The 22,276-nt window shown below is 40.5% G+C and overlaps 1 protein-coding gene across 1 annotated transcript in view; it reads left to right on the top strand.

Moving 5' to 3' along the window:
• The window catches only part of ZAP70 (zeta chain of T cell receptor associated protein kinase 70), a 589,046-nt gene extending 572,801 nt beyond the window's left edge, over positions 1 to 16,245 (top strand). Inside the window, exon 14 of the mRNA XM_069649541.1 lies at positions 8,251 to 16,245. Coding sequence (XP_069505642.1) covers positions 8,251 to 8,383 — 133 coding nt within the window. The 3' untranslated portion in view covers positions 8,384 to 16,245. The remainder of the gene's footprint in view (positions 1 to 8,250) is intronic.
• The last annotated feature ends 6,031 nt before the right edge of the window (positions 16,246 to 22,276 follow it).

Genomic DNA, 22,276 nt, shown 5'->3' with positions numbered 1-22,276 from the left:
AAGGATATACAGAACACTGCAAGAAGCCAATGGTGAGGGGGAACTAACAGTTAAGGAGTGGTGGGAAAGAGATATGGGGGAGCCTATCCCGGAGGAGAAGGGGGTTCGGATGTGGGAACAGGTCAAGAAGGTGTCCAGGAATGTGAGGTTCCAGCTCACACAGTTTTATTATCTACATAGGGTATACCTAACACTGGAAAGGATACACGTAATGAATAACACGGCACCACTCAACTGTGCACGCTGCAATGGGGAACATGTTTGCTTCTGCACATGGTCTGGGGCTGCCCGGTAGTGGCGAAATACTGGGAGGAGTTGGTAAGCAGAGTGAATAACCTGCTGGGGGAAGTTATGAGTGCACACATGAAGTGTGTCTATGGGGACTCCTTCCGGGGGCAAAGAAATACAAACATTGAAATAAAATTGCCAGAGTACTCTTCATTCTAGCCAAGAGAAGGATAGCGATGGAGTGAAAAAAGGGAACGGTCCATCAATACGGCTATGGCTACAAGAGATAGGGCTGGCAGAGGTAGAATACCTGAACTTATTTAAAGACCCGGAAGGGGAAGGTGCACTGGAAATGAACTGGGGCCAGCTACTGGATGAACTAGCTATTACCCAAGACCTGAAATCACCATAGGAGATGCAAAGCAGTGAATGTAGAAAGCGGATGAGGGTGGCACTGGGAGTAGTAATGGAAGGGGGTCACGCGCCTATAAAGCGGAAGGTGGGAGCCACGAGGGATGAAGGGGAAAAGCAGCACTTGGTCTGGAGGGAGGGAGTTGGGGGAAGGGGGGTTCATTCAGGGCCGTTTACAGGGGGAGTTGGGGGGATGGGGGGGTCGAAGGGGGCATGGATCAGATACTCAGTGAGGGGTTCATGCCTGGATGTACACCAGGGACCACGGTGGAGCAACCACAGCACGGGAAAGGAGCGGGCTAAATGTGGGACGAATGAAAGGCTTTGAAAAAGGGGGAGCCCTGATGTAACGGATATCCTGCATGTCAGAGTACATGATACACACGCTAGCTGGAAATGACTTATCAACAAGCTATCAGAACCTGAAAAGCAGACAGTATAATCGACAGGAACCCGGTAAAGAAGGACCAGACAATGCATTGAATGGGACGTGGAGGGGGTAGCTCAAACTATGGAATGTTGCTCCTCGCTACTGTATTATTGATGGTTAACTGAGTTGTATATTCTTCAAGAAAATAATAAAAACAAATAAAAAAGTGTACATGTTTATTAAAGACAAATTAAACGGTAGATATTAAAAGGAAAACTGAATTCAAGATTAATGCTCTCTACTCTACTTATGTAAGTTTAATGATTTTAAAATTGAAATTCTATTGTAACTCATCATTAGCTATCCGATTTTTTGCAAACAATACATGGTTATCTATACATGATCTAGTTTTCAATTTAGAGCATGGTGCACACTAATCAAAACAGTTTGAAGACATTAAATATTCTCCGATCCAATTCGAATGTGATATCTATAAATCTCTTGTGTGAAACCAAACCCAACAACTGACTAGATAAACAAGTCTTTTTGCGTGAAGCAAAGACATTTCCAAATCATTGGATAAGCTATAAGCATCTCATGAATTTTTCATTTATAAACATATTTAATGATTGAGCAAACAGTCTTATGATATTGTGTATTCTTTTTATCGGAATCTAGTGTATAATCTGTAAATCACTTAGGTGAAGCAAAACTCTTCAAATGTCTAGATAAACAAGGCTTTTTCTGTAAAGCCAAAGTCTTCAAATGACTAGAAAGGTTTCAAAACAATAAAATAGCCAACACGTGATACACCCTGGTAGGCTTCTTCAAGGCTGTAGTGATCCTGTGTCTCCTTACATTTCCAAATTATTTTATAAGTATAGCATGGTTTCTAATTGTTGCTAAGCATATGTAAGTTTCTGTCTTGATTCTATCCCTAATTGGTACTGCATTTTGAGTTATCCTATTCTTAATTTTATTGGTTGATGCCCTCAACACACGTTTCACCCCGCTTGGCTTTTTCAGGGCTGTAGTGATCCTGTGTCTTCTCACATTTCCAACTTATTTTATAAGTATAGCATGGTTTCTAATTGTTGCTAGATAAACTATTTGTTTCATTAATATAATGATTTGAAATCATGGCAGATAAAAAATGGATATGAATTGCAATAAATAAATAATACAACATTGTAGGAAATTGGATTATGAAGGGGGAAGAAGGGAGAGAAAACAAAAAAAATGAAAAAAGAAAAATGAATATGATTAGAACCTGTGGAAATTTCTGCTGTTCGATATCAAGTTGATTATACATATTTTTGTCATATTCACTAGCAATTCAATTACGCTTAATAGGGTTTCTTACTCTAAGTCTCAATCTTGATGGTATCCTTAAATGGTATTGCATTTTCAGTTATCCTATTCTTGTTTTATTGGTTGATGACCTCAAGTCCTGTGAAGATATGAGTCTTGCAATTATATAATAATATAAAACTTAATCTAGAAATATGATTTGTGTATAATCCTAAAAGAACTCACCGGTCCATAAACTGATGTAAATACTCTGTGGAAACAGTAGATGGAGGAGTTTCTCCTAATGAGGTGTGATGCTGTGAGGAGAAATAAAGTGTACCGATATAGTGTAACCTCAAACTAATAATAGTGGTGATGTGGCTATAGATGGCACTGATTACAAAAAAAGTCTATCATTACTCCCAAATGTTACCGTAATTCTTCTATTCCCATGATGCTAATGGCATCCATTGTCCACTGCAGCATATGCTGCCTGTTTAATAGTGTCAGCTATATATAGAAACATCATTCAACACATGATGCCATTATCAATGTATTAGTGGTATGTTGTTGTAAACAAACCCCACAGCACATCTGATGATAACTGGGTGTTCGGGCAGAAATAAGAAAGAAAGGAACAAAAGATTTTTTTCAGGTCTCAAGTTAATCATTATGATAATTTACACATCAAGTATTTGTCTCCAATGGACAATATTAGGATACATGTAACTAAATTTACAAAAAGAAAATACATATAGTCGAACATAATGTGTGTATCTCCAGTAAATGTTATTTGGGTGAGAGTAATTATATAGAGTAATATTGAAGTGATTTTTGCTCTTAGGGAAACAATTCATGAGGATTCCCAATCACTGTAGTTGCAAACTATGGCCGTTGTTTAACATATGATTGAATATATGTCATGTGTTATGACAGATGTGTTTCCAATATGAATATTTCAAAGTCTTTGTCAATCACCTAGGATAATACCTGTTGATCAAGATAAACAAAAATGCACACATATTTAAGTGTATTGTCGAAGAACACTCCTATATACTACTTGGAACTTCCAATACGTTGTGAGGGCTTGTTGATAGTAAAACATGCATTTCAGGGTCAGGGTTCAGTCCTGTGTACACTGTTCTTTATTGTCAGTTGTATCTTTGTCCTAGTCTTCTTAGCTCAAGTTCTCTGTTTCCACCTCAGATTGAAGCCGGTACTTGGTCTATAACCAGAAACTTAATCTCACTTGATTCTGATGGTGTTTCTGCCAATTATTGGCAAGTGGTATTTTCTGATCTTGACTTCCAATGGAATTGAGAAGTTCTCTGATCCAATGCCTTGATTCTCATATGGTGCTACCTATGTGCATCTTATCACATGCACATCTGATTATATACACCACAAATTTATTTTTGCAATTAAGAAATGTGTTCACATGAATTTCTGTACCACATGATTTCACTGATTGCACTGTATTCATAGAATATTTGCACATCGTGAAATTACAACATTTATAGAAACCAGCGAGATCTTGATTCGTACTTAGCCAGGTAACATTTAGTGGTTTGATGCTGCTCATAAGGCTTGGACTTAGTATTCTCCGAAGGGATGGTGCCCATGTGTAAACAATTCTTGATTTGCAGTTGGTGTGTTATCTCAGGTCTTTGTCGAGTTCTAACAGGTGCCAGTATTTACCCAAAGTTTGATACATCAGTTTGTTGTCTTGGCTATCTCACAATGAATCTGACTGTTTGTGCCCTATCTGAATTAGATTGTGTGTGTTTGGGAGTTAGTAAACCTTTTCTAGTTTTAGTAAGCGCTTTAGTTTGTGCTCTTGGATGTTTTGTGCATTGTAACGTCTGTTTTTGAATTGTTGTGCTATTAGATTAAACTTACTGATTCTTTCATTCTATTCGTTGCAACTCCTACCGTCACAAATAAACTCTGCTTTTGGTATATTTTCAATGTTGCATCTTTGGTGACAACTAGATGCAAACAGAGTTGAATTAACTTCTGTACTCTTCCTGTATGTTTTGTTGTGCAGTTCAATGTTTCTGATGTATACTCTTAGATCTAGGAAATGTATACTGTGTTACTATGTTGTTCTGTCAATGTTATCTTGAATCTGCTCTGATTGAGGTATTGAGGTATTGCATAAATTGTGTCAGGTCATCCTCGCCAGTGATCCATATTACCAAGATATCACCTATGGATTGGTTCCATAATTTGACATGTTAATTTTTGTATAGGCCATTATATGTGTTGCCTCAAAATATCCCATGGATAGGATGGCTAGAGTTGGAGTAAATATTTCACAAATTGCAACCCCGGAGGTCTGTTGATACAAATCATTGTTGAATAAAAATGTAAGCCTGGTATTTGCTGTATCTATATATTTCTATATCATGCATGGTTAGAAAAATCTGATCCGGAATTATATGGTGAACTCTGTAAAGAAATCAGTCAGATACAAACTACAATATAACATGATTAAGGAAATGCTCATCTTCACTCTAACTAACAATATATTTTTATTCAACAATGATTTATATCAACAAACCTCTGGGGTTGCAACAGGAGCTGTTTTGCTTAATTGTGCACCGTGCTCAAAATCGAAAAATACATCATATGTAGATATCCATGTATTGTTAGTAAAAAACAGGATACCTAAGGATGAACTGCAATTGTCGTGCTTGACTCCCCATGCAATATCATTAACCTTTAACCAGTGGGCACCACCGGGCGTTCACACCCCACTCACTTTCATGTTCAGATATTAAAAGGGGTTAGTAGGATCTCGATTTCACTTGTGTCCCCACTTCTTACAATGTTCCAAAATAAGGCATTCATGGGATTGTTGGAGGACTTGAGTATCTGTTTAATCATGGGGCTTGATTTGATTGAATTAAAGGTGAAGTGGACTTTGTCTTCTGTCATTGTTAAGCAATTATTACACTGCTAATACTATTAATTTCAAATCATGTGTCAAGCACTTTCCCCTAGTGAAAACTCATTGGCAATGCCAAAAAGTCTGGCTTTGTAAATTTGCTTGCATTATTATCAAGTCAAGGGTAAATGAGAATAGATCAGCAAGTATGTACACTACCCTTGGTTATTTGTTTTGAATACTGGATGAACATTTTCTGTTTCGCGACCGTCTATTTTAAGTTCTTACATGTCTTTCCTGACATTCTCAAATAACATTGAGGTTGGGGGATAGCCCTCAGAAGTGATGAGAGGGTCCTGTCTCTCCCAACGCCTTGAGTGGGAAGGCTAAAAGAGCACTGTTCCCAGAATTCGAGTAATGGTGCGATAAAAAAAAATTCCCCTGTTGGCAATGCCAATATATTTTAGTATTCACATATAGGTCAGTATACCCATGTAAAAAAGCATTTTCATGTTGACTTTGCCAAATATGTCAATAATGCACCTGGTTGTGCCAATGTAGGCCACTATCCCTACCTTTGCCTTGCCTATAATGTGAGAAATTATCCCATACAGCTGTAAAACTGAATGTTCATGCTAACTGTGCCAGTACAGGCCAGTACCTCGACGTAAGAACACTAAGATTGGTTGTTGCCTATAATGCCAGCAGTAATGCCATAGTACTGCACAAACAAACCTGACTATGTTGATTGTGCCAATATATGCCAAGATATGCAATATCCACAACTAGTAGCACTTTCATAATTCCATGACACTGCACAAGACGTGTCAATTATGCTGATGCATACTGTTCCTCTACCCCTCCCCTATGGCTCAGCACCAGCTCCTCTGTTGACAAGCAGTGCCTTCCTCCTGGCCCCTCACCCACATACCCCGTGGCCTGCACTGACTCACCCACATCGCAATCTTTCACACATGCTCATGCACACGCATCCCCATACACAAACATGCACGCTACACACCACACACACTCAAATCACACATTGAAACAACACTCCAGCATCACAGGCACACACACACAATATTCTTCTTTCAAAAACATACCTGATGATGGTGATTTGTCATGTTCCTTGTCTCTTGGTTGAACTCCTCTTCTGGACCAAGTGAAAAGGGGAGTGAGGGCAGCAAAGGACAGCAAGAGGGGGAAAAGCATAGCCACGGATAGGATGCTGACCTGGGAAGTAAAAGTGCAATCTAGGGAGAAGAAAGGGAGAGGAGCAAAACTCCCAGGGAAAATAAATTAGAAACTGGCACCAGCAACAACACTGAATGGTGCTGCAGCTTTCACTTTGTGATACATTCCGACCAGTACCGCATTGTGCCTGCCATAGACACAGGCCACATTGTGCTTGGTCATGTCAGTTGCTTGCTCTGTAGTGAACATTTTTGAGTTCTGGGACTTCCAAGCAACTAGGAATCCACAAGCAAGCAACCAGTCACTCATGATTGGCTGGTTAGCGAAACCGGCAAAAAATTGACCATATTAGCATCTGTCTGTCCATAGCATACTGAACCAACTTGAGTCGCTCTACTGCCTCACCCCCACATTCTGCAATTACCACCTAAATCTCATTTTAAATGTGTACTTTGCCCCCAATATATCCAAATGATGCAACAACGTGGCAAGGGATGGGTGCATGTCCACGTGTTAGTCATCACCCTTGTTTTGTTGTCAGTATTGTGCCCAGTTTAAGCCATGCCGTTCTCGTGATTTCAATGCAGCTTTGATCTCTGTGTCATGGCACATCCTTTAGAGACTTGCTTTGCAGCGTCATACCTCTCCTGTCCAGCCTTATAGATACAATCACCCTATACTTGGCATGCTGCCTCTCTGTTTCTGGGTAAGCTTCCAGCATTTTCATGGTATTGAAACAAAGAAAGGACAGCAGCATTTACTCTGCCAATGGTGACCATTATGTATTTGGAATTTCAATCCTATGTAATTTTTCAGCAGAAACAGAAACAGCCTTAAGCAACAATAATATTAAGAAGTCAAGCACAAGACAAAATGGTACCAAAGAGGAAAACACACCATTGTGCCAAGCAGTAGGGGAGAAAAACAAGCCCTTAGAAGCAACCGTGAGCACATTTCTTCACTGCTTAAATAGCTGCATTGGCCCCTCCACAATGACTGCTGCTGTAACAGACCTTTGGGCAAGATGCAGTAGCCCTGCTATGTGTTTATTTCCATTCATTTACCAGAGAGGTAGCGAGCAAAGCTTAGTCCAGCCAGACCCATAAAGGGGATGCACAATCAGGTCTTCATTCCTTCCCACTTATTGGTCAAATTAAACTCAGAACCTGGCGAACCCTCTGAAATATCTCTAAAAATATGTCAAATTGTTATGTTATGTAATCCATAGGTTCACAGTGAAATTGGTTGTTACAGGCTGTTGAAAGTTGTGCAAATGTAGTACACCTGTGCATCCATGCTCTGGGGCCACTTGTGATAGCTCCCAATCTCAGCCACCATATTTTACATGCTATCCAGAATGAACAGTACAACGCTCCCTCAAGAAGTACCAAGACGTTGCCTGTGTATTTGCTGGATTGAATTTGGTGTAGGCACTTTAAGCACGGCACATGGGACTATATTGTAGGTAGTACATGGGAGTTGGCAGCTAGGCAAAGCTAGGCCCTCATTATGAGTCTGCCGGTAACCCACCGGTGCTACTTGCCTTGCCGTTTTCGGCTCCTGATATCGTGGTAATACCAGAATATTGCGGGTGGCAGAGGAACGGTAAGTTCCCATTCCCATGTGGGAACCCTAAAGCACTGGCGCCTGTGCTTCAGTAAAAACTCTGCCGGTAGTGGCCAGAACTACTGGCAGAACTGACCTGCTGGAAGTTCACAGCCCCTACCGGCAGACTTGTAGTTTGCCGGTCTGGAATAAGTGCTGGTAACCTTTGTAATGAGGGTGTCTTGGCACTTTGCTTTTACTCATGCCAGTTGAATCAAAATGTCTAACTGCGTTTTCCTTCTCTCTTCACTGTTGTTTGCAGAGTTGAAAATCGACCAGATTTTGTTGATGTTGAAAGCCGAATAAGGACCTTCTACTACAGCATTGCTGTGAAACCAGAGGAAGCTAAAGATCTATCCAAAGGAGCAAAGAGGACAAACCCTAACCCTATCTAAGCCTTTTTTAGACTACCAAATGGTAGCATTTAAAAAAAAAACAGACCATGTTAAAACAATCTTCGTAGATTGATTTCTTTGCAATACAGAAAATGACATTTTGCTTGCATTCCCTCAGAAGACTGCACAACTAGGGATTTGTACATTCGAAAGGAGACATATAATATCTTTAGTGGTCAACATGTGAAAACATTGTTTTTGTTGGAGGCAGGACAGAAAATGAAAATAGTAGTTTGGGTGTTGCTTATGGGTAGCACAAGGAAAAGCTTATTCTTGTCGAGGAAGACTGGCTGCTTTTAACTGCCTTCACTTGGAGTCCAAAGTGTCAAGCACAATGTGAGAGTTACCTTTTCTGTTCCGTATTCTCCTTTGTGTTGGGGTAGAGGGATTGTATCTCAATAGAAAGAAGAGGTTCACGTTGCGTGCACCATATTAATGTTATGATGCGACAAGAATGGATGCAATATTGTTACAACATTGCAGTTTTGCATGTTTCTAGAATTGTTAATTGAGGTTTTTAAAGGTTACTTTTAGTGTTAATTTGTGTCTAATATGATACATTTATATTTGCATACACGTAGCAAAATAATATGAGAGCACATTGTGCAATTTAGCGTGAAGAGATTTAAATTGCAGAACTTCATGCAAAGTGGGAAAAGGCTCTTGAATGGGAAACCCATTATGAGGGAATGTTGTCGTTTTGAAAACACGTACATAAATATAAACATGCACACATAGGCAATACTTGGGGAGCTAGCTTGTTCGGAAGACTGGCTGGCTAAGGGGGAAGGTATTGGTTGGCAGAGGGACAGCTGCAACAACATGGGAGCGGCTATTTGGAGCTGAAATAAAATGAAGAGTGATAGGCCCAGCGCTTTGAGCGCAGAAATTGTTGTTCGAGTGGCCAAGAAGTATCTGCCACCTGGCAGGGTAAATCTGGGGTTAGTGGCTAAAACTGTAGAAGGGTGGCTGAAGTTAAGATGACTGCAGGGCTTGAAGAAGGTCAAATAGCAAGGAGAGGACACCAATAATAAATATCCAGGGTGTAAGAGTGTTTGAAGAAACAAAGAGTTAATGCCCGATCAAAGGAGCCCTTTATAGCCTCATAAAGTGAAGTGCCCATACATAAATCGTGAGTGTCAGATTTAGCATGGCAGGTCTGTGAGGAAGTGAAATCAGCACTAAAACTGTATTGTATGCCCATGCTAGGTTTGAGTGTCGGCAGGAAGGAACCCAAGAAGAGGGTTGGGCTTGTATTCGCAATGTCATTCAATTGTATGTCTAAGGGGATGGTGCCACAGTGAAGGCAGCCAATGAGGTTGTGGGGACTAGATTTGCTTGTATAGGGCTGAACCATTTGTATTTTGGGTGATGACTTCGTAAGGGGACATGAGGGAAATGTGGGAGTGCGTTAACTTTTCTGGAAATGTATATATACTGTATCAGTTCTGTTCAAGGAGACTTAGGCAAGCACAAACTCCAAGGCGTTGTCTAGCCTCTCCCCAGCAGCCTTTGCGAAATAAAACTTTGTTGAATGACAAAGTGCATTCACTTCTTGAGAGGTGGACTATTTTAGGGTGCAGAGATCTGAGGTCAGCCCTGACGTTTGTGTCTCCCCAAAAAGTTTGAATAAAGCCTGAAAAATTTTCCCACTTTTTTGTGAACCAGAGAATCCTTCCTGTGTTTTAGTTACCCCCTTTCTATGTCTCAGAGCCCTTTCTAATTGTCTGCATGACTCTCATGTGAATCCATTTGTTGCCCTAGTCAGTCATCTGTGTTTGTCTAGGGTGAGTTCTCCCTTTAGAAGGAGTTGAAATCATGAAGCAGGGCTATGCCCCGTATTTGGATGAACTGAAGGAGGAAGAGGAGTTCCAATTCTTATACAAAAAGGAATTTAAATGATACTGCTAGGTCTGGTGGAAAAAAGGTGTTTTTTGTGGTTCTGGGGAAAGGGGGCGATGCCCACAGCAGTTGTTGCTTGAGGAGGGTGAGTCAGTCAGGGTAAGAGATCAGATCTGACAAAAGGGTGTTTACCAATCGCACCAGAGGAGGGGGCACTGACGTAGAAGCTGGCAGAGGATGGGGAGGGAGCCATGCAAGGAGTTCTTGTGACAGATGTGGTGGAATGTGCTGGTGATGTGTCTGGGGAGACATGGGAGTCCCTAGCTTTATTAAAGAGGTAGTTCACTCAGAAATTGTATTAGCCCAATCGAACAGGCATGTATTTTTGACCATACATCCATCGATCTTAAAGAAATGTCCAGTGCATCATCCCTTCATTTTTCTCACTTTTACACGAGAAAACGATGGGTCAGATACTGCCATCTTGTGCTATTCTTCGCGGCAGTAGTTCAGATCTCTCGCCCCTAAAACTGACATCACTCGTCAAAATGATATGCTCCACCTATTTTAATGACATTAGTGGACAGCGTAGCCAAACGTATCCAGCCATCCTGTCATCACCCACGTCAAAACGTTATCTAAGGCAGAACCAGGAACATAAACACACACATCCACACAAAACATTTCTTTGTTTGGATAAAAAGGATAATAAGCATATACTTTGTCGAAAACAGCACAAGTCGGGACCGTAACAGGTACTTTTATTTTAGCATAACTGAAAAGAGGAGATTTTAACTTTTCCAATAGAGGTTATAGCTAGTGAACATTGCATGCTTCACATTTTTAGTATAACTGTGAACAGTGATCTTATAATGCTGATTCTGTTCATCGATCGATTAATCCCAGGCTTTGCATTCTTCACATAAAGTGATTTTTGATCAACACACATAGCGTTCCGTTAGTGAGAATAAATTAGTGGTTTCACTTTCAAATCCAAAACTGCAACCATGAAAGGACAGATTGGTGACTGGTGATCATCCCAGATAATGCTTATCACAGATGTGTTGATGATTATTGTCCAGTTATGGTCGAAGAAGCCTTCAACAGGAAGATTGAAGCCAAGACAGATGGACATCAGTAGAATATAACTATGTAAAATCGAGAATGCAAAATATATTTCAGTACCCAATTTATAATAGAATATACACTGCACATAAATATGTTACTGTCAAATTAAGTTACAGTTAACATGTCTGATGTCTATTCATTGCATCAAATTGAACATTCATCCATCACAACGTTAATCATGTAGCATACAGCACACTTGCCATCCTCACTTGCCTAAATATTATTTAAAACTTAGCTTACATTATGTCTTGAGTTTCCATTCTCGCTATGTGATGGATGACCATCCACTTCGAAACACAGTAATAGAAACTTATCTTTCCTATGTCTGCCTTCAATGTAGTGAATTGTATCAATTCTTGGTGGATATTCGACAGATTATATCCTTCAAATTTTTAGTACGGTTGATTCAAGGACAAATAACAATGAGACCCTTAATCCTGTGTTCGCAGCGGGCCACAGCGTGTTTTGTTTAGGCAACACATGCCTCAAAAATGAACAATATTCATGGCAAGCTGTGCAGTGAAACTCAATGAATATTTCATGTATTCCACACAGCAAAATATTTACTTCCATTTTACACCTGGTCCCACAACATTTACAGATTCTTTCACAGGCCAGTTTGTTTGGTAATAGTGGCCCACTTTTTTCCACAAAAAAACAAACTTCGTATACACATCAGGAAAACAGGCTTTTGCACCTTGACCCCAATACAACGGCTTTGGCAATTCTGTCCATTGGTGAAATCATTTCATTGTTGGGACTATGCAACCTATTTCAACATTACTCAATGCACCTAGTTCCCAACACTTGATAAGTATGTTTTGGTGTTAGCTAAGTAGCTATTCAATACGCACCTTCAGTGTGGATTAAAAACACACAGACTGATTTCAGTAATCATACTTGACATATAGAGATGGATACAGCATGAAATACAGATACATGGATATAGATGGCTGAAAAGCGGTGGGTTAATATATAGAGACAGCACCAGCAAAACGGGAAGAAGGGGAAAATGTGCAATGAGCAACAATAAAAAAGAATAACATCACTAAAATTCCAGCATGCCTTGAATGAGTTCAATTTTGAAAGAGGCTTACTGGCTTCTGTGTAGATCTATTCCAGCAATCATCTTGCATTGTGCACTGATGCATGATGGAGGCACGACTGGGTTTTCTCCACATGTGGGCCTCCACAGTAAGATGAAAATGGGCAAAGGCCACAAGTGCATGTTCATAGTGCACATTGGCACAGTATGCATTTAAATGACATATTCTTTCTCTCATTGTTTGGTCTATTGCAATCTGCAGCCACTTACTGTGATTCCTACTTGCCAGCGAAGTTAGACTACATATCTTAACATACTTTTCCTTGCTTTCATTCTGTATGTCTGCTGCTCCAATTTTCTGCTGAGATTCTTAAACTATTGTGAGTTCATTACAAATAAATAGTTTGGTAGAGCCCCCAGTAATAACCCTGAATAATACAATTATGGTAGATTGTGGTACTCACTTTTGTGCACAGGTCAATAACACGCGCAGAAGGATTTAAAAGCCAGGTATTACATATTATACTAATACCATTAATGGCCATATGTTTTGTACATAATAGACAATATTGTCCTCCTAAAGCTTTTACTGTGAAAGGCTGCAAGAATGCCCGCATCTGGTATGCCATCTTTTTCAACTCTTTCTGAAAACGTTGTCTTTCGAAGGAAAGCTCCTCTGCTTTCTGCACAACACAAATACATATTATTGGTCAGACTTACTCCATCTCTATCACCTTATCCATGTATGATACCCCATGCAGTAACCTCTGATTCCATGAATTGAAATATGCAGCAAACTTTATAAGAACGTGCAATATGTCAGCAAAATAAAAGTCAAGTACGCTCAGTGTCTTTGACTGTGTTGTCCATGAGCAGTCCCCATAGCTACAATTACCATCAACAGCAAGACCACAGCCTCTTCTCGTGTCTTGCATAACATTAATGGCAAATACATGTGATCTGGCATGTACATGTGAACCAGGGCAATGGAAGGGGATATTTACAAGCAATTACTCAATGGGAATTTTGGGGAAATGAAAGGGGTTGCTTGCCAGGCAAGGCAATGGAAGTCTGTAAAGAGTGAATGAATGGGGAAAAATTGTAACATGGGTATGATATCTTATTGTGAGTAATCGTAGGATAAAGGAGTACCAAGGATATGCTGCAATGGGAGACCGCAATATGGTCTTGTGTATGTAAAATAGGGTAAATGATATAGAGGTATACATCATGAATGTTGGGTCATTAGATTGAGTGGCCATTGTAAAATATGTATCCTTGACTAGCAAGCCAATGCAAATCCTTTTGGAACACACATAATAGTTATTGTTCCATCAATCCATGTCCTGTGTGCAAGATACATTCTACCAATTTTAATAGTACATCTTGCATCTGTTGTATTGAAAATATTCAAGTATGTGATTACTTTACTTTCTGTGGATGTTCTATTTCTCGTAATAAACAGTTTGCAGAGACTATTTACACATTTTTTGCGAATAAAAAAGCATACGTTTCTAGTAATTTATTCAAACAAATCTTTTCAATGATTTTGAAAGAAAGTAATTTACTTGAAATAATCAGACTGACATTTATTGTCATAATATAAATCAATGATAATAAGGGTAATACATACAAAAGACCAATATAAATAGTAATGCCTATCTACTAACATTACTTCACACACAATAATTAATTAAAATCAACATATTGAACAATTACATTGCAAGTCATATACTATTACATTTTTTTTGTACAATCAAAACAGTTTCCAAACATTGTGCAAAAGCTTGAAACTGCCTCGTTAAAAATTGTGAAGAGAGCCACACATCATTTGAATCTTGAAGTTCAAGTTTGGGAAGGCAAACCTCCTTTGTAATGTTATGTGGCATACACTGGGCCCTGGAAACAATATCTGTAGCTATGCCATGAGTTTGTATGGCCAGCACATTCAATATCAGATCTTTAACAAATTCAAAAACCATCTGTTGGAAGATTGACTTTGCCACCCACTGTTTGCTTATTTTGATAAACTCCTTGTTGTAACGAGGCAACCCAAAGGTTCCTGCTGTTTTTGCTGGTTGTCTTCCAACATTCTCATTATGTGTAAGTACAGCCAGTCTTGTTCTGGCTTTCATACAGTCTATGCCAAAATGCAACCTTTTATGCCTGTACTTTAGGCACATATTATGCAACACCTCCAAATCTCCAGTGGGGCAGAATTCAGTGAGTCCCCCACCCTGTCTCTTGAAAGTGTTTTGTAAACAATGTTCTCAAGTGCTGTGTGAGGAGGGGAGCCTGGTACGAACCACATTTGCTTACGCTCCTGCTCCTTGCTCAATGGTCCATGTGCACATTCATGGACATATTCATTTTCTTCCCTGAGTGTATGTTTGAAAAATAGTGCATCATTGAATGGCATTTTTCAAGCAGACTATCTACAGATCCATACCAAGTTTTTGAGCTCCACCAAACATGGTTGCTAATTGTGACCAATTTAAAATGTTTTCTGTAGCCTTTTCTTACCAGCAGGAGTAATTTATTTAGAAATTGATTTAGGGTTGTGCCATATATCATATTGATGCTTTATGTGTGGGAACTGCTCTCGCATGGCCTTGGCTATTCCTATGTACCTGTCATTGGCTATCAAGTCTATTTGCATTCCTCTGGATTGCAGAAGTCCAATAGATTTAAAGAAACATTATTTTTCCATGACAACAGAAGATGTACATTCAGACACTTGCACAATGACTGTGCTCACAATTCCTTTGGTTTCCATGTCTTGGAAGTGGTAAGTGCACTGTTTAGCAGAAAAAACAGGACTGTCACAATGTCCATCACCAGCAAGCCAGAGGCTTTTGCCTGTGAGAGCATTGTCCATTGATATCTGTTCGAGTGTGCATACCTGACTAATAGTGGGGGACAAGAAATTCTTCTGAAAATTTGTAGTATTGGGTTTTTGCAAGTAACTCAAGTCCCACAAAAGTACAGAAACTTGAAATTTTACTGAATGTTGATCCACTAAACAACAAAGCAGATGAACAAAGTACATATCCAGCAGGCACTTTTCCAAGTATAGGTTGAGCAGACCATGAAAATGTATTATGGTGGTGTACACAGCTATCCTTGATCTCAGGTTGGTGCCCTTGACTACACGAGTAAACTTCAGCAATGGCTCTGTAATTTATGACCACATTTTATCATTTTCATAATCTCAATCAGGCAGCTGTTAAAAACAATGTAATTTGGCTGCCTAAATAGCCATTCGTCCCAAAGTACAGTGATTTGCGATTCCCTGGTGGTAGACAAGTCCTCCACACTTGGAAGAGTGAAGTCCATATCATGAGCACAATCAGCTATCAGTTGCAAAGATGTTTGAGTTATTTCTGTGTGTGATATTTCCGGACTTTCTGCGTGTATTGGGGAAACAGGGAACATTGCCTCTTTCTTAGATTGCCATTTTTTAGAGGATGTGGATTGTGCGAGCAGTTCTGCAAGTATTTCTGTGTTGTTTGTCTCTTCTGGGTGACGTTGCATGCAGTAACAATGATACATGGTTACTTTCCATGGCTCACTGGTGACATTCCATTAAAACTCCAGCCACTGGACATCTGCATCATGAGTCTCAATCTTGAGAAGACCATACTGAGCCTCGAAATGTAGCTGCTCCAAAGTGACATTGGTTTGGAAAGTGACATCATTAGTTTGTGTTGTTGTCTGAATCTTTATGCACCTCTTCTTTGTGTGCCCATCATCGATGAAAAAAAGACATGCTTAATTTATAGTACACATACAGAATATATGAATTACAACCTCAAAATGCAAAATCAATAAAATGACTCCTAAACAACTTATTTTAAAAATTCCTTTTATTTACCCTTCTTTTCCTAATTTTCCTTGAAACAGTCAATTTCTATTTGCCGACCACAAGGTCAAGCTGAAAAACAGCATTTTGAAAATGTATAAACCATGCAATGTGCTCTTCCACTTCAAGAATCATATTTACATATCTACAAATATAACCAAATTACACTATGGAAACCATTAAACCATATTAAATATTACATGAAAGTTAAAATGGTTGATAACTGATATTTTACAATATCTTATGTATACCTCTGGTCCATGTGTCTCTTCAATTTCGACCGCTTCAGTAGTACATTCCTTGTACATAACAAAAATTGTTAAATTGTTAAACAATTTAATGTTAAAATCTTTGATATCACAAAGTACATCTTGAGAAAGTTGATTTAATGACTTTCGACATTACAATATCAGTTAAACTTTGTAAAAAAGATACTTTTAATTATCTGATCAAATGTTTAGATTATTATTAAGAGTCGAACACTGTGTACATGTAACATTTTAAAAAGACATGTTTGAAATTGTACCTAATTACCTTCTAAGATGTCGCAGACAGTTGGAGTGAGATCATCCTGAAAAACATATTGATTACATTGTGGCACCTTAATGTATGATGCCTTGTAATGTTTTTGTTTTAACTTATTCAGTTTTTGACTAGACAGCTAAAGTTTATGAACAAAAACATACACCATTCATATAGTGAAAGGGTCTATGTCATTCAGTAACAAAGTACATTTTACTGAAGGTTTATTTTCATTGTTGCATGTGTTTCTGTGATAAATACATTAAGGTTGTTGATCTAATGCTTTGCAATTTGCTGACAGTATTGAAGATTATCCAAAACATTACTTTTCTTAAATGTAAACAGGACATTTTTAATCAAAAACTATTAATGTAATTCAATCCATTCGCATTTCTCATATCTCAGTCTCCAGACCGGTTGCAGTAGAAGAAAAGTACATTGATATAGGGGAAGGATGGAACTTCAACAAAGTAATTGTAATAAAGATGTAAAAGCAAAAAGAAATTACATGCAAAAGATGGTCGATATTGACATAGAAGCCTTAATACCACTTTGTATCAAAAGCTAATATTATACATAACAATAATCAATATGCTTTAAGTTGAAATTCAACAAATACATATTTTGTTCAGTTGCAGGATGTGTATCAAAAAATTACTTGAAAGGTGTGTGAGGTTGCGGTTGACTCCAGAATAGTGGCTAATGTAGAATCTATGTCCTTTAATCGATGTATATATTGATACCAGTGTTCAATAGAAAATGTACATTAGTGTTATCATTTAGACCACATCAAAAGCTATAAAATAAGTTTATGTGCAAGTCACTTGGCCTCGCCATTTGGATGTTGGACATGTCTGTGGTTTCCTCCATGGTAACGGTCTGTACTTCCATCAGTGCAGTCTACATACAGCCATGGTAATTAACACATTTAACAAAATGACCTATTTTTAAAGGACGCAATATAAGTGTTTAGAAAGGCTCCCGTTGCACTGAACTATTAGTGTATCCCTAAAGTAGGGATACACAAAGGAATCTAAAATAAAACATTTTTAACCCACAGTGCATTGAAACTTGTGTGATAAAATGTCAATGAAAATATTCCCCAAAAACTCAAAACCGTTCATTATGTTACCTGTTCACAGACTATTAAAATATATTGAGTGATCATTTAGAAGACATATTATACAGACAAATTTAGAAAATAGTAAAATACATAAACAAATTCAGCATCCACTACTTGACTGGGTCAGCGTGTGCTGAAATTCATTTGGAACTGCATTGGTAAGTAATTTGCGAAGGTGTCTTGGGTGACACTTTTTGGTGTACTTTGATGGTTCGGACATATCATCTGAGAAGTGCATGCTGTAGATGCGGAATCAATGGCCCCTCACATCATCAAATACATCCTTGGCTCTGATTTCAATCTCGGACACTGGAAATCCGCAGTTCAACAGCCATATTCTTATTAAATTTAAATCCTTTGGAAATACCTGCAGGACTGTACTATGACCTTTGGCATGGCTGATATTAGGGCAACCCAAAACATTACAGGAAGGAATTATTGGATTGTACTTATGATCTGTTAAAACTAGGGGTGTACCAAATAGTAAATTTACTATTTGGCCGAATACCAAATAGTTGACCAAATAATTCAGCCAGAGCCGAATAGTAGATTACTACTGCAAATGTGTCACGATATGCATAACAAGCCCAAACTGTTGGCTTTGCCAATGCTTGTTTTAACAGGACTACAGTGAAGGACATGAATAGTGCTTATATTAAAATAAATTACAAAATGTATACATTAAAGGGGAGGCTGGATGCCAATGAGAAGTTTGTTAGAAGGGGGTGAGGTGAGGAGTGAGTGGGTGGTGAACAACACCCCCCTGAGTCAAGTCATCTCGTATTAGAGCCTGGGGAAACTCACTTTGTACCCATTCTCACCCATATACTCAGTGTCATGAAAGTTAATCATAGAGAAATCTGGTAACAGGGGGAGAATGGGCAACTGTGATATAATCAGTGTAGTACCCCAGATGTGGTGCTTTAAAAAGTCTTGGCTGCGGGGCTTACTCTCCCCCCAGAGGTCACTGAAGGTGTACCGTGGTGTCCTGAGGGCTGACTCCTGTGCATTTACAACACCACAGCTGTCAGCGGATGTGTGGTGTTTTCAAATGGCTAGCCTGCAGGGTTATCCTCCGGTTTCAGACGGCCATCTGCGACCAACAACTGACCTGGCACTTTCAAAAGAGCATTTTAAGACTTAAATGGGGACCTTTCATCTCTTGCTATTTGCTATTATGCTAAATGGCACCGTTTCTCTGGCTTCTGCTTAATTGTCTCCAACTCATGGACTTTTCACACCAAAAGTTGGGCCTCTCTGCAGCGCCACACCTGAGCTAACTTCCAGCTGTCTTTGATTTTCTCGGCTTTGTCATTTTGTAAATGAACTTTGATTTGCAAGAGGAGTGCTGCGCATATCAAAGAAAATGGTTTGCTGCTCAGAGAGTGGCACAGGTGTCTCAGCTGCAGGCTCAGAGCTGTGAACAATGGAAATGGTCCCAGGATTACTCCTTCTTCAAAGGAGGGGTTGTGGGAGGTGTGGACAAGCCGTGGCTCCCCGCAGCCTGCCTCTACGGCTGTCTCTGAAGGCAATGAAGCTGCAGCTCGATCACGATCTGTCACACCCCTTGCAGCACCAACAGGCTGAAGCTGCCAGACAGAGGGAGGGCGGTGGCACTCTTAAAAGAGCAATGCTCACCTTCCTCTATTTCCCTTATCAGGGGGAAGGAAAGAGAGCCTGCTGTACTGCACAAATTTAACAAAAACCCCTTCATTGGCTTCAGTTCCGGGATCTGTTTAGCTGTTGTGTGGCATGCTGAAGTGCTGTCTTTGTATGACTCGCAGTGCACTGAAGCACATCACTGGAATGTGTAAGTAGACCTAGAAGTGAGTAGAGGATGAGCTGTGGATGAGGAGAGCACAGGGGGAGGAGCAGGGAGTGAATGAGGGAGGCAGGGATGGCTGAGTTATGTGGAGGGTGAGGGATGAGCTGTGGGGAGCTGTGGGGAGGGTGAGCTGTGAATGAGGAGGAGGGCTGAGCTGTGTGAGCAGGAAGGATTGTGTGGTGAGCACAGAGATGCTGGCAGTTGGGAGGATGTGCGGGCTTCCCTGACAGTCTGGCTCTGGGGTTCGCAGCACATTCAATGTCTTTTTCTGACTCGAGTGCAACCTTCCTGCTGAATGAGGCAAGGGCTCTGCTGTGCTCACTGGCAGCGGGTGTTCGAGTCAGAAAAGCAGGGCACGGGGACTGACAGAGGGAGGGAGCGAGGTGAGAGAGTGGCAGGGCCAAACAGGGGGGCTGGTCAAACCGCAGGTAAGAAACACATGCGCTTAGACAGAGATGGGCAAATGTGCAGGACTGGCGGGCAGAGGGGGCGAAGTTCAAGCAGGTCAGAGGAGGGGAGTCGGGCACAGACAGTATGAGGTAGGAAGGTGAGGGGCACAACTACGAGCGTGAGGGGGCAGAAGGACAAGACCAGAGGGGGGTGGAGACGCATGAGACAGGGACAGGACTTGGCAGGCAAGAGACAGCCAGAGAGTGGGAGAAGAATAAAGGAGCGATTTGCAGAGGGCATGGGGGGGATTCCAAGTGTAGAGCCAGGGGTGCCGACTGACAGAGGGACAGGGGCTCAAAGCCTGGCAGAGGGAGCAAATGGGCAGCCGGAAGACGGATCTAAGCAGGGCAGCCAAAGACAAGCAATATAAAAAAAACTAGGGGTGTAACTTTGGCTTCAAGTACAAGTCAAGTAAGTATTCGGCTGAATGCTGAATAGCTGATTTTCGGTCAGAATTTGGCTGAATACGTACTTGAAGCCGAAATTCGGTACACCCCTAGTTATAACATACAAATGAATATTACTTTAAAAAAAGTAATCAAAGTGAGTAAGTCAAACATCACATTGCTTTGATAATAAAACAAATTACATTATAAAAAATGCCACCTAAAGCAAACCTGCACTATGAAAGATTACATTTGGAAACAGTACTATGCAATGTTATGTAGTGTTATGTGCTAATTACAGAGATAAAAATACATAGGATGGTTGATATGGTGTATACCTTTTTAATAAATTCAAATGAGAATAGAGTGTACAATTAGTATAAATCAATAGAAAGTGGCTGATCAGAGAACATTGACACTACAGAAACCAATAGTAAAAGTTGACTAACCGTTACTTAGAAGATGAGCAGATTCAGCGAACAAGGTAAAAAGTGGATAGATGGCGATATCCGTTGTCGATTTCAGAGATGTTTTCTTGGTAACTTCCACAGAGCTTATAAAATCTTACAGAAGAGGGTGTGTATGTCAATGTCTGACCTGTTCGTTCACACCCACCAGGACTCTATGACAATGTCTGATCTCCTCAATCCCACCAGTGCAGCTCCCTTGTGAGCGCACAGTCAGAGGTGCCATTGATAGCGGAGGGGGGATGGATGTGGATGAGGGGAGTGCAATAGGCCCGGAACACATCCAAAGGACTAAGACGTTTGTGGGTTGCATGGACGGGTCTTCACAGGGGAGTATGGAGACACTGGGTCTGGGGTGGCAATTTGACCAGTGTTCCCCATGCCAAAGAACCCTTTGTGTTCGGCACCTTCAGTGTTCCCATCCTCTTATCTCCATTGCGAGCGCACAGCCACAGGTGCAAACTGACATTGATAGTAGAGGAGGGATGGATGTGGATGAGGCAAGCACAATAGGCCCAGAACACAGTCAAAAGACATATACATATGTTGATTGCATAGATGCAGTCTTCAAAGGGGAGTCAAGAGACAGTTTGTCAGGGGTGGCCATGCAGGCAATAGTTCCCATGTCAAAGAACATTTTGACGTGTGCCTGGTATTCGGCACCTTGAGCATTCCCATACTCCCTGCTCCCTTGTGAGTGCACGGCCACAGGTGTGAACTCCCATTGATAGTGGAGGGGGTTGGATGTGGATGATGTCAGCACAATAGACTCGGAACACAGTCAAAGGACACATACATATGTTGATTGCAGGAAGGGGGTCTTCAAAGGGGAGTCTGGTGACACCGGGTCTGGGGTGGCCATGTGGCTAATGCTCCCCTTGCCAAAGTAGCAATGGCCGCAATGCTACTGATGCCCGTTTGCTAGGCAACCACATACCAGATACCTCCAGCTAATTGGCTGCCAACGATCATATCACCGGACCGACCCCACCGGAAGGCGGAAGTCGGACATCTCTCACAAGGGCCTCTCTTAAGGGGCAAGTCTTTCTGCTCAGGCTCCAAACGTTGCATCATTGTGCTGGGAGAGAGCAGGAGCCCATTCTACACCATCATACAAACAATAGTTAGTTACCACATCATGACCAGCACTCTTTGTATTATCCCACTATTACTCGCCTTCATGAGGCCAGACATTAAACTACCTAACCATGACAAGATGGAGTCTCTTAAGGACCGCCTTCCA

This window comes from Ambystoma mexicanum, chromosome 1p, assembly GCF_040938575.1.
Source record: "Ambystoma mexicanum isolate Mex_15411 chromosome 1p, UKY_AmexF1_1, whole genome shotgun sequence".
Classification (NCBI taxonomy): Eukaryota; Metazoa; Chordata; class Amphibia; order Caudata; family Ambystomatidae; genus Ambystoma; species Ambystoma mexicanum.
This window is presented reverse-complemented; position numbering and strand designations above follow the sequence as displayed.